At 48.0% G+C, this 13,088-nt stretch overlaps 1 protein-coding gene across 1 annotated transcript in view; it reads right to left on the reverse strand.

The window, feature by feature from the left end:
• The window catches only part of HECW2 (HECT, C2 and WW domain containing E3 ubiquitin protein ligase 2), a 149,852-nt gene extending 139,871 nt beyond the window's left edge, over positions 1 to 9,981 (reverse strand). Inside the window, exon 1 of the mRNA XM_056861110.1 lies at positions 9,654 to 9,981. Coding sequence (XP_056717088.1) covers positions 9,654 to 9,945 — 292 coding nt within the window. The 5' untranslated portion in view covers positions 9,946 to 9,981. The remainder of the gene's footprint in view (positions 1 to 9,653) is intronic.
• Positions 9,982 to 13,088: the final 3,107 nt, after the last annotated feature.

Here is a 13,088-nt window from a genome sequence, read left to right on the forward strand (position 1 = left end):
CACACACACACACACACTACGCAAAGCTGATTAACTTGTGATTTTAACTAATAAGCTGGTTCAAAGATAAAAAGCTTAACAAAAGTTCTTATAGATCACAATGGGTACCCATGTTAGTCTGTCTGCAGCAGCAGAAAAGAGCAAGATGTGAGGGTCTGTATGCCTTTGCCTGGTGTGTTTCCCCCCCCCCTGGACTCGTAAAAGCAGTCCAGGCCTTTTGCCTTTCCTTGGTTCAGGCGCTGCGTCTGACAGGCCCCAGGTTGGAATGTCTCTTCCCTCTTCCCACGTCCACCTCCCTTGCTCTCGCTGACTCCCTCCCACCAGCTATGGCCTTGGTGGGTAGATAGCACTAACAAGCTCTCTGAGGTCTTTGATGTTTTTGTACCATGCACAATTATCTCGTAGATTCCCATAACATACGTTTGACACCTGTTTCCCTGTAAGGGTTATAATTCTGTCTTTGTGAAGTCGTGGGCACTTGCAACTTTACCAGTGTAAGGCCTGTACTACCTGAAGCTTCCAATAAAGCTCCTTGTTTCTGCATGACAGTCTGAGCAAGTGATTTTATGGAGTTTGCACAGGAAGTTTGGGAACCCTCACATTAAGTTGCAAGTCTCTGCCTCGTTGTCCTGCTCCTGTACCGTTCTTGGACAGCTATGGCAGGCAACGGGGATGACGACGACATGAAGGACAACGCTGTACCCAAACAGCCCGACTTGGCCCCTTCGGAAGGGAGGTCGACTGGGAAAACGCCCAGTGGAGCTGATTCAGGATCGGGTTTGGGTACAAAGCCCAAGACCACCTGCTTGGATACCTGACTGGAGTCTCCCCGGCATTGGTCGCTCCCGCAGAGCGACGCACAGTCAAGACGGACTGCGGTTCACGGGTTGGGTTTCGAGGACGATCCCGCCCGAAAGGAAGCCCTGCTGCTTCACCAGATGGATGAGGAGCGGCAGCGCTGGCAGGAAGAGCGCCAGGAGTTACTGGACCGGATGGATGCCATGAACGCAGTGATTCTGGACATGGCTCAAGCCATGGACGACCTGAAGGTTCAGACTCCACCCGAGGCCCCGGCGGATGGAGGGCAACAACCAGGCCCACCTGTGGTCCCCGCACCTCCTATCCGTCCCGCTCCACCGGCCCGCCGAGATCTGAAGATCACGTATGACGGGTCGAGTGACCAGCTGACGTTTTTTATGGTGCAAGTGGACATTTTTATGCGCGAACAGGCCCGGACTTTTACCTCGGAAGAATCCCGGGTCCAATATGTGGCGTCCCTCCTACAAGGTGAGGCGGCCGCCTGGATGGTACAGCAGTATGAGCTCCGCTCCCCGGTCTTGCGAAGTCTCGATGACTTCATGATCGCTCTTCGACACCGTTTCGAGGACCCGCATTTGGGTGAGCGAGCAAAAACTGCCTTGCAACAACTGCGCCAAGGGACTAAATCTGTCACGCAGTATGCAAGCGAATTTCAGTCGCTCTCGAGTCGAATTTTGGACTGGAGTGAAGCTACCAGGGTGCAGTGTTTCCGCGAAGGTTTAAACCCGGAATTGCAACACTGGGCTTTCATGCAAGGTAACCCTCCCGATGTTGAAGGGTGGGTTCGTCATGCTGCTGACATCGAAAACCGAAAGCAACTACTGCTCCTGTCCCGACAACGCACCGGACGGGAGACCAAGACCCGTGGAGACAGGCCCGGCGGTCCGAAGGACTCTAGTCCCCCCTCGGGGGGAGGACCCTCCGTGACCGAACGCCGCAAACGCTTTGAGAGCGGGGTCTGTCTCGTTTGCGGGGGGAAAGGACACTTTGCTTCTCAATGCCCTTCCCGACCCGGACGTCCGGGACCGTCTCGTCCGACAACGACCGAACCTGAGAAGCCCCCTCCCGAGGGACAACCTCGCTGCCGGAGCGGCACACCAAGCCGACGGGGCGCATCCTCGGCCTTGCACGCATGCGCCGAAGTCGAAGCCTCGGGCTCTCCTGGCCCATTGGGGCCACGGATTACAAATGAAGCCTTTGACTCATCGGAGTCACGGATTACAAATACCGCAGTTGCTTCCTCCAGCGAGGAGGAGGACTGGGACATGCCGGCAAAAAACGCCGTCGGTCTGCTGTAAAGGGGGCTTCTCAGCAGACCGCTCCGAACGTTGTGCAAGGAGCTCCACTGATGGTAAGCGCTCAAGAAGACAATGTGTATGTAAAGGTCAATCTTTCACTGCCTAAAGGGGGGCCCACGTTAGAATTTACGGCCCTAGTTGACTCAAGTTGTGCCCGCACCCTGATTAGCGAAGAGGCTGCCCGACAATTGCGCATTAAGCGAAAGCGGCTACCTGAACCCATCCGCTTTTCCCAGATGGATGGCAGTGACTTTAAAAAAGGACCTGTAACTCACCGCACCGCCGCGGTCGTCATGGCTATAGGGGAGCATTGGGAACGACTTTATTTTACCATTGCCCCCATCACCGCACCCATTGTGTTAGGGATGAATTGGTTGCTGGGGCACAATCCCTCCATAGACTGGGTTGAGCGGACGCTCACCTTTCCCCGCAACCCGTGTGAACTTCATGATAAAGATCGAGTACTACACACTCCCGCAGCCGCCCTCGTAGGGGCCCCTTCTATCGGGATTCCTCTGCCCCAGCTTCCCAGCAAGTATTCCCAGTTTGCCGATGTGTTTGACGTGCGGGAATGCGACGAACTACCCCCCCACCGGGAAACGGACTGTGCTATAGAGATAGTGGGGGATGGCAAATTATCCAAGGGGAAGGTCTACCCCATGAGTCCTAATGAAAAGGCGGTGTTGCGAGACTATTTGGACACCAATTTGGCGCGGGGCTTTATCCGCCCGTCTAAGGCTCCATACTCAGCCCCCGCCTTCTTTGTCAAGAAAAAGACGGGAGACTTAAGACTGTGTGTTGATTTCCGTAGACTGAATGCTGTCACTCAGTCTAATGCATACCCCCTCCCTCTCATTCCAGACCTTCTCTAACAATTGAAAGAAGGCCGAATCTTCACCAAATTGGATTTGGTGGAGGCTTACCACCGAGTCCGCATACGGGAAGGGGACGAACCAAAGACTGCCTTCTCAAGTTGTTTTGGAATGTTTGAGTATTTAGTGATGCCGTTCGGACTTTCGGGGGCTCCGAGTGTGTTCATGCAATTAATTAATGAAGTGCTTCATGATTTATTGTTCCGCGGGGTGGTGGTTTTCTTGGACGATATCCTCATTTATACCAAAACCATGAAGGAGCACGTACAACTGGTGCGCGAAGTCCTGCAGCGGCTGCGTGAGCACAAACTGTTTGCAAAGGTTTCTAAATGTGATTTCCATCAACCCTCCATCACCTTCCTGGGCTATGTGATTTCCCATCAAGGCCTAGAAATGGATCCCGAAAAGGTTCGGGCGGTAATGGAGTGGGACCCCCCCCATCACACGCAGACATTTACAGCAGTTTTTGGGTTTTGCTAACTTCTACCGAAACTTCATCCCTAACTTTGCCCAGGTAGCACTCCCTCTCACTTCGCTCCTGCGCACAAAAGGGAAAGGGGCGGGAGCCGCCATGCCCTCTGCTAGGCTGCAATGGACTTCGGACTGCCAGCAGGCTTTCGATACGCTCAAGCTGCTTTTCTCGTCCGAACCCGTTCTCGCGCACCCTGATTGTGAAAAACCTTTTGTGGTCCAGGTCGATGCCTCTGACGTTGCCATGGGGGGGCCCTCTTGCAACGGGACGAGAACGGTCAACTGAAACCTTGTGCCTATTTTTCTAAAAAGTTCTCCCAATCCGAAATCAACTGGGCCATTTGGAAAAAGGAAGCCGCTGCTGTCAAACATGCCCTCACCATTTGGAAGCATATTCTGGAGGGGGCAGAGATCCCTTTTGAGGTTTGCAGCGATCACAAGAACCTAGAGGCCTTAAAGGGGGCTAGAAAGCTCACCGCGAAACAGGTTCGTTGGGCACAGTTTTTTGCCAAATTCCGCTTTGTCCTGAAACATGTGCCAGGGAAGGACAATGCGTTAGCTGATGCTCTTTCTAGACTCCCCCAATACCGCAATGACTTTGACAGGCCGGTGGATTCCTTGTTTACCCCTGAACAGAGAGGGGAAGTCTCGGGACTTGCAGTAACCACCCGGTCCCAGTCCCACCGCCAGGATGTTCCTCCCCTCAAGGGAATCCCGGAGGCTTTTCAACAGCGGCTCCGGGACGCTTCTCTGAGGGAGGCAGATCAGCAAATTCTTCCCGCCCATCTCGACCAACAGGGCTCCTTGTGGTTGCAGGGGAGTAGGCTTTATGTCCCCGAAGTACTCCGAAAAGAGGTGCTGGGAATGGTTCACGGGGCCAAACTTGCGGGGCATTTTGGGTTTGTAAAGACTTTGCATTTATTGCGGCGTCAATTTTGGTGGCCAGGTATGAGAGCTGATGTGGAGTTGTACGTGCGCAGCTGCCCCGTCTGCGCCACGGCCAAAAAACGGATGGGAAAGCCCCCCGGACTTTTAAAGCCTCTGGAAACCCCGACCATGCCCTGGGAAGTGATCGCCATGGATTTTATCACTGATTTGCCCCCTAGTCGGGGGAAAACTGTACTGTGGGTGATAACAGACTTATTCTCTAAACAGGTTCATTTTGTTCCTTGTGCGGGGCTACCATCGGCCCAGAAGTTGGCTAAGCTGTTTATTAATCACGTGGTGAAGCATCATTCGATCCCGAGGAAGGTCCTCTCCGACAGAGGGGCCCAATTCGTTGCCAAATTCTGGAGGGCCTTCCTGAAAGTCATGGGGGTGGAAGAGCAAGGACTCTCTTCAGCCTACCACCCCCAGACCGACGGTCAGACCGAACGTGTCAATGCTGTAGTAGAATGCTATCTAAGGTGTTATGTCAATTACCACCAGGATGATTGGGTGGACCTACTGCCTTTTGCTGAATATGCCTATAATAATGCCCCCCATTCCTCCACAGGTTTCAGTCCTTTTCATGTGGTTTACGGAAAGGACTTTGGGCCCTTTGGTTCTCCTAACATCACTCCTGAACTTGAAGGGGTGCAGGAGGTCCAGGATTGGGTACAAGTAGTGCAAACCACTTGGCCCTGGCTGCAGAAAAACCTAGAAAGGGCCAAGCGCAAGTACAAAGACCAGGCCGATAAACATCGGTCTCCGGGGTGGGAACTCAAGGTGGGAGGGCAGGTTTACCTTTCCACAAAGAACCTACGGTCACTTCGGCCTTGCAAAAAGCTCAGTGACAAGTATGTAGGTCCTTTCCCCATCACCCGTGTGATCAATGACGTCACGGTAGAGTTGGAACTTCCCAAGTCTCTCCGAGGGGTGCATCCGGTGTTCCACATCAGCCTACTTAAACCGTATGTCGCTGCCCCTCAGTTCCACCCCCTCCCTAAGTCCGAAATTCCTATGGTTGTGGGGGGGGAAATGCATCTTGAAGTTTCTAAAGTGTTGGACTCTAAGCTGAAAAAGGGAAAACTGTTCTATTTGATCCGCTGGAAGCACCTGGGATCCGCCCATGATGAATGGGTGGCCGCTCCCCATGTGGCGGCTCCCCGCCTGGTTCGAGAGTTTCACTCTGCCTATCCGGACAAGCCTCGTCCTCCCGGACTCGGGGGAGGGGGGCCTTAAGGGGGGCAGAATGTGAGGGTCTGTATGCCTTTGCCTGGTGTGTTTCCCCCCCCCCTCCTGGACTCGTAAAAGCAGTCCAGGCCTTTTGCCTTTCCTTGGTTCAGGCGCTGCGTCTGACAGGCCCCAGGTTGGAATGTCTCTTCCCTCTTCCCACGTCCACCTCCCTTGCTCTCGCTGACTCCCTCCCACCAGCTATGGCCTTGGTGGGTAGATAGCACTAACAAGCTCTCTGAGGTCTTTGATGTTTTTGTACCATGCACAATTATCTCGTAGATTCCCATAACATACGTTTGACACCTGTTTCCCTGTAAGGGTTATAATTCTGTCTTTGTGAAGTCGTGGGCACTTGCAACTTTACCAGTGTAAGGCCTGTACTACCTGAAGCTTCCAATAAAGCTCCTTGTTTCTGCATGACAGTCTGAGCAAGTGATTTTATGGAGTTTGCACAGGAAGTTTGGGAACCCTCACACAAGAGTCCAGTAGAGCCTTAAAGACTAACAAAATTTCTGGCAGGGTCTGAGCTTTCATGAGTCACAGCTCACTTCTTCAGAAAAGTTCTTACACTCATTCAAATCAGTTGACCAATTAAAAGGAAATAAGAGCAGCTCAGCCTTATTACTGAAAAGGAAATTGAACCTCAGCTGTCCAGTACACAACAACTGCTGAAAAAAATCACCTCATAACTGGAGATGAAAAATCAATCTCCGTTAACCGGCTAACATTAAGAATGGCAACACAGTTGTCACTTGCTTTGTGTTTCCTTTTATTACTTGGAAGGGTAAAGCTTCCACAGAGAGAAAAGATGCCTCATTTTTTTGCCATTTCTGTCACATCAAAGAACGCTTCTCTTCCAAAAGGCTGAACAGTCAGAAGTATATTATACTCAACTTCAAACTCTATCAACTAAGCTAGATGCCTGAAGGAAGATTAAAAGAAGAGAGACTGGAAAAGATAAAGCTTTAAAAATATGCTTCTAAAATTTCCCCAGATCCTTTAAGAAATTCACCCATGGTAGACGCCCTTCTACTTGAACCAAAAGTCTTTCATTTTGTTGGACTCCCATTGATGAGATAAACAATTGTACTTTCATATGCATAAATCAGGATGCATGTAATCTAGAGGAGGGGCTGTGGTAGAGCATCTGCTTGGCATGCAGAAGGTCCCAGGTTCAATCCCTGGCATCTCCAGTTAAAGGGACCAGGCAAGTCGTTGATGGGAAAGACCTCTGCCGGAGACCCTGGAGAACCATAGGGAGGAGCCGTGGCTCAGTTGCAGAGCCTCTGCTTGGCATGCAGAAGGTCCCAGGTTCAATCCCCGGCATCTCCAGTTGAAGGGATTAGACAAGTAGGTGATGTGAAAGACCCCTGCCTGAGACCCAGGAGAGCCGCTGCCAGTCTGAGCAGACAATACTGACTTTGATGGACCAAGGGTCTGATTCAGTAGGGCAGCTTCATGTGTTCATGTATATGCCACTTAAAAAGGTAAAGGTCCCCTGTGCAAGCACCGGGTCATTCCTGACCCATGGGGTGATGTCACATCCCGACATTTACTAGGCAGACTGGGTTTGCAGGGTGGTTTCCCACTGCCTTCCCGAGTCATCTTCCCTTTACCCCCAGCAAGCTGGGTCTTCATTTTACCGACCTCGGAAGGATGGAAGGTTGAGTCAACCTTGAGCCGGCTACCTGAAACCGACTTCCATCGGGATCGAACTCAGGTCGACTCGTGAGCAGAGCTTGGACTGCAGTACTGCAGCTTACCACTCTGCGCCACGGGGCTCTATAGTATGCCACTTACTGAAAGAAAAATCAAGGAATGGTTTGACTGTAAGTCAAACTGTTTCTTCAAAAAATAAAAAACCACAACAGAAAAGTAGTACATAAGCCCAAGAGAGGGCAGCCATCCCCTTTCCCTCCAAATATGTCTAATGACACATTCTACAATCAACCAACTGTGTGCTTTATATTCCCTCAGTTCATGATACATGTGTTTTCAAAAAGCAAATGCTTTTGGGGAACAGTTTTTGAGGTAGAAAGCTTCAGTTCCCCAAATCACACATCTACCATACATTTTCACTCAGGAGTGCTTTAACATATATATAGTGGATTTCGTATGTTCAGAGTGCTTGTCATACATAAACTCAGTTATCCTTGCAAAGCCCCTCTGAGGTAGGGCACGGATTATCCTGAATATTATAGGACCGTAGCTGGTCTGAGTAAGATCTGAACAGGGCACTTCGGAGGCCCTGCCTTCTGAGATTTGGCAGGTGGCAACCCGGAAGACAGCCTTCCTAGTTGGTACCAAGACTATGGAAATCTCTCCCCAGAGAAATTTGTCTGTCCCCTTCTGTTGCCATCTTCCGCCAGTGGGTGAAGGCTTTTTGTTTCGCTTGGCATTCCCTCAGTGGTCCCTCCTTCCTACCCTATGTTTTAATTGTATTTGTTTTTGCATGTGTATTCGAGCTCTGATTTTAATTGCCTTAATGCTGTGGTTTTTATTAGTTTAAACAGTTTCTAAGATGTGGCTTTAATTTTGTAGCAGCCTCGGTGGCCCTTATGAGGGCAGAAAGGCAGGGTACAAATTTTGTAAAATAACTAAATAACTCCCCAGAACATATGAATAGTCTGACCACAGTCCTTCTTACATCACTATCATGTTTCACACCATAGCCACTGCATCAGGAAACCAAGTTGCCCAAGTAGAGACCGGGCAGTGTTGGAAAACTGCCCACAAAAGAAAGGCAAATGCAAGGAAAGGCAACTGAATGGTGCACAACAGGTAAACAACAACCGTACGATTATTGCTCTAAAAGCTGATCAACACAGGAAAAGCTACACAAACTTAACATCAGTGATCTGTGACCATCAAGCTGGTAAATCAGATGTGTAGACCGGTACACAGCAAGAGTAGGAACAAGGCATCGTTCAGGACTAGAATGGGTCCATAGTACTACGTTAACCTCAGCCAGCATCTCAAGTTGTAGTTTAAAGCTGGTATATGAAGTCATTCATGGCATTAAAATGAGCAGCTACTGAGTCAACAACACCAGCACCATCCTTTCTGCCTCAGACAGGGTAACAAACAATTAATGGGATTAAAATTTATCCCATTATTTCAGAGCACAGAAATTAAATTGCTTCAAGCATAACTGGGCATCTTATTTTGTATCATCTGACCATATAAAAGAGACACCCCCTGGAAAACCCAAGCTGGTATTGCATTCAACGATATTTAAGAATGAAGAACGTGAAGACGCTCGTCCTGATGACATCGGGTCAGGATGGAACCCGGCCTTTCTTGATAGCAACCTTTTTTTCTTTTTGGAATACATTTTTTATTTTCAAAACAACATAGAACAAAGAAAAAAACCCACATTATACATAAACAGTACTCAATATCTATGACAAGATCATCATCCACTACTATTTGGAGCGGATCTAAATCGTTTTATACCTTCTTATGTATTCTAATAAGTCATTTATAAATATAGAAATAAATAAGCCTTATAAGGGGAGGAGAAGACCTAAGGAATATCTCATAGCTTCCCACAAGATATATAGATTACAATACTTAATTATTATTAAGGTAAAGGTCCCCTGTGCAAGCACCGGGTCATTCCTGAACCATGGGGTGACGTCACATCCCGACGTTTACTAGGCAGAGTTTGCCAGTGCCTTCCCCAGTCATCTTCCCTTTACCCCCAGCAAGCTGGGTACTCATTTTACCGACCTCGGAAGGATGGAAGGCTGAGTCAACCTTGAGCCAGCTACCTGAAACCAACTTCCATTGGGATCAAACTCAGGTCGTGAGCAGAGCTTTGGACTGCAGGACTGCAGTTTACCACTCTGCGCCACGGGCCCCTTTAATTATTATTAGCTTCGTTGTCATTATGCACAGCAGAAAATTATCTTGCACTGTGATCATCTCAGGCACCATCTTTACTTGAAGATTCCCACATATTGACAATAGTCAGAACGCTAGACGAACTCCAACCCAACCCCGCCAAAGAAAGGAAACAGAAGTTCTCACTCACCGATATGATAAAGTCCTATCCAGTCAGTGGGGTCCACTTCTTCTTTAATATCCCAGAAAATGATCAGGTTCTGCGGCTGCCCTAGAGTGTATTCATACATGCTTGCGGTCAAGCTAGAACGGCTATCAGAAGTCACCAGGTCCGTGTCGCTGTTGGCACGCTGCAAGTTCATATTCTCAGGCACGGTATCCTGAGACGCCAAGCTCTGCAGGTTCTCCGGGCTCAGAGTATACCGTAGCTGGGGATTGCGCCGTCGCACAAAAAGGAGATGGTCCCGGGCTGAACTGGACATCTTGGTCTCCACGCAGAAGAGGTTTCACTTAAGAGATCTGCAATGAACAGAAAGTGCAAGCGTTAAGTATGATCCCATGTGCATCGAGATCAAAAACTTGATTAGGAAAGCAAAATTATTTCTCGCAAAAGACCTTGGAGGATTTTGTCTTAAGAAAAAAAAAACAGGAGGGGACCGATGGTGGAAAATGCCATCAAGTCGCAGCCGACGTACGGCAACCTTGTAGGGTTTTTGAGGCAAGGGGTGGTTTGTCATTGTCTGCTTCTGTGTTGCGACCCTGGATTTCCTGGGTGGTCATAAGAATGTAAGAAAAGCCCTGCTGGATCAGACCAAGGCCCATCAAGTCCAGCAGTCTGTTCACACAGTGGCCAACCAGGTCTTCTATCAAAGTACTAACCAGGGCCGACCCTGGTTAGTTTCCAAGATCTGACGAGCTCAAGTTAGCCTGAGCCATCCAGGTCAGGGCATGATGGCACCATGGGCACAATATTCCAGAGACCTTTGTCATTCGTACACTTGGCAAATCACACAATTTGTCTTCATACAGTATTGTCTTCATACAGTAATTTTCCTGCTACACCTTCCAGGCAGAAATCCTTTCCTGCTTAGAAACCAGACTGCTTATTTCAAGCATGAATCTAGGTCAAGCTTCACCTAGGAAATAGGCTCATAAATACAGATATGAATACAGAACTCATATTTGGCAGAGAAAATGACCAATATGTCAATTTTCTCACAGAAGCTAATCCTGCTGGATCCTGATCTGCAACATATGGACCCCTGAAGCAACCAAACTAGCATTTAGGATGCGTTGCTAGAGCAATTATGATAACAACAAAAAAGAAGATAATCTATATCAAGGGTGTCAAACATAAGGCCCGAGGGCCAGATCTGGCCCTAGGGTTGCCAGGTCCCTCTTTGCCACCGGCAGGAGGTTTTGGGGGGGTGAAGCCTGAGGAGGGCGGGGTTTGGGGATGGGAGGGGACTTCAATGCCATAGAGTCCAATTACCGAAGGGGCCATTTTCTCCAGGGGAACTGATCTCAATTGGCTGGAAATCAGTTGTAATAGCGGGAGATCTCCAGCTATTACCTGGAGGTTGGCAACCCTAGTACCGGGTCTAAGTACCGTGCTAGACCTGCTACACCTTCCAGGCAGTTTTAGTAAATATACAGATTCTTGTAAAATACAGAAGTGTCTCATATTATGCTGGTCCCACAAAACTATAACGATGCTCTGCAACATTTTTAAAGCTATGCATACCAAATGTGCTAAGATTAGCCAACAGGTTTAGCTTTATCTTGTTACACAGTTATAAGATACCTTATCTAAGAAGGTTGGGTGCTCATGTGTTGTTTTTTTAATAATCTGCACACAAACTGAGAGAGCGAAATCCTACGTAGAGCACCCTGATCCAAGAACAGCCACTGCAGAGTATACATTACTTAGTATTTTGATTCAGAAATGCTCTGAAGGCATTTCATAAAAAAACAGATTAACAAAAAAAGAAAAATCACAAAACAGCCAGAAATAATAAATTAGAAACAAACCTATTAAAAGATACATCCCAACACAGGAATGCTTATAACCTTTGCAAGAGCCAGGGTGGTACAGTGTTTAGAGCAGGGGTCCCCCATGTGATGCCGGTGGGCACAGTGGCACCAGCCGACACCTTTTCTGGTACCTGCCAAGTGTTTTTAGGAAATGGGTGGGGCCAGGTAGAGCTTTTGCCCAGCAGGTTTCTGATTGATTATTGGAGATTTGATCGGCTGTGCAGAATTTTTTTATGTTGCTTGGGCAGCAGCTGCCACCACAGCACATAGATCTACACTGTGTTATCAAAATTAAGCTGTGGAGGACTTCATGCAGAGCCAACAGACCGGGTAAGTTCTTTATTACTGGGGAAGAAGGATAAAGGCCAGTGGTGCATATGTTTGGATCGAGTAAACTCAATAAGGCAAACAACATAGAGCACTTAAAATTGTCATAGTGTGGCCCAATTTGCAAAAAAAACCCTGGTTATTTCAAGCTGGAGGCTTCTTCTGGATGTTGGCAGTTGATGTTAGTCGCTCTAGACTGTGTACATTTAATAGTCCATTTGGGGATTTGAGTGCTAAGCATCCCGTTGTGATGCGGCACTTCCGGGGGTAAACTCGGAAATGACGTAATTGTTCCACGCGTTCAATTGCCACTCCAAGGAGCCCGGTGGATTGGTGAGCAATTGCCCGCCAATCCCAGCAACCTGACATCCCTAGTCTCAAGTGATCCAAGCTGCCAATGGAAACTTACTGTCTCGTAGCAATCATGACACAAGAGCTACCTCAGGGCGTTCCCCAGAAGTCTCAGAAGGCAGTGCTTCCAATTTTAGTCCACTAACAGATAAGCAGGGTCAGCCCTGGTTAGTACTTGGATGGGCGACCACCAAGGAATACCAGGGTTGCTGTGCAGAGGAAGGCACTGGCAAACCACCTCTGTAAGTCTCTTGCCATGAAAACCCCACAAGGGGTTGCCATAAGTCGGCTGCGACTTGAAGGCACTTTACACACACACGACAGATAATACATACAATCAAGAGGAATTTGACCATTAACATAAGGGCCCATTAAATATCCATAATAAACCAAATAAACCAATATTGAGACTAGAAAGACCAAATTTACTGATCAACTTCTAGGATTATGTTAATGTATGCATCTCATTTATTTTTGTTTTATATAATATTTTACTTGCGTAACAATGGGGAAGATCAAAACACTCTGAAATACCATCAACAAACTGTACATTTGTAAACTATATTACATCTTTGGCCAGGTTGCAATAGCAGGTTGAGAGCTCCAACCAATCTAGAAATTGCTAGTGTTATTATGTTAATTTAGTCCATTAATAACAATCATGATTAAGCTGACATTGCTTATTCTGACTAGTTCTATTTCTTTTCATTTTAACTCTTATTTTAAGATTTATTCATAAGGCTGGGTTGAAAGCAGTTTGTGTCTGCTTATTTCATTCTAACCAATCGTTCATGCTTTCAACCACTGAAATAGTATTCAGAACAAGTAAAGCATTTGAAACTCTTTAATTGGTTTGATTTATGACTCAGATGACACAAACTGGTATTCTGAGAAACAGACACATTGAGAACAT

Source organism: Euleptes europaea, chromosome 15 (genome assembly GCF_029931775.1).
Source record: "Euleptes europaea isolate rEulEur1 chromosome 15, rEulEur1.hap1, whole genome shotgun sequence".
NCBI classification, from domain to species: domain Eukaryota; kingdom Metazoa; phylum Chordata; class Lepidosauria; order Squamata; family Sphaerodactylidae; genus Euleptes; species Euleptes europaea.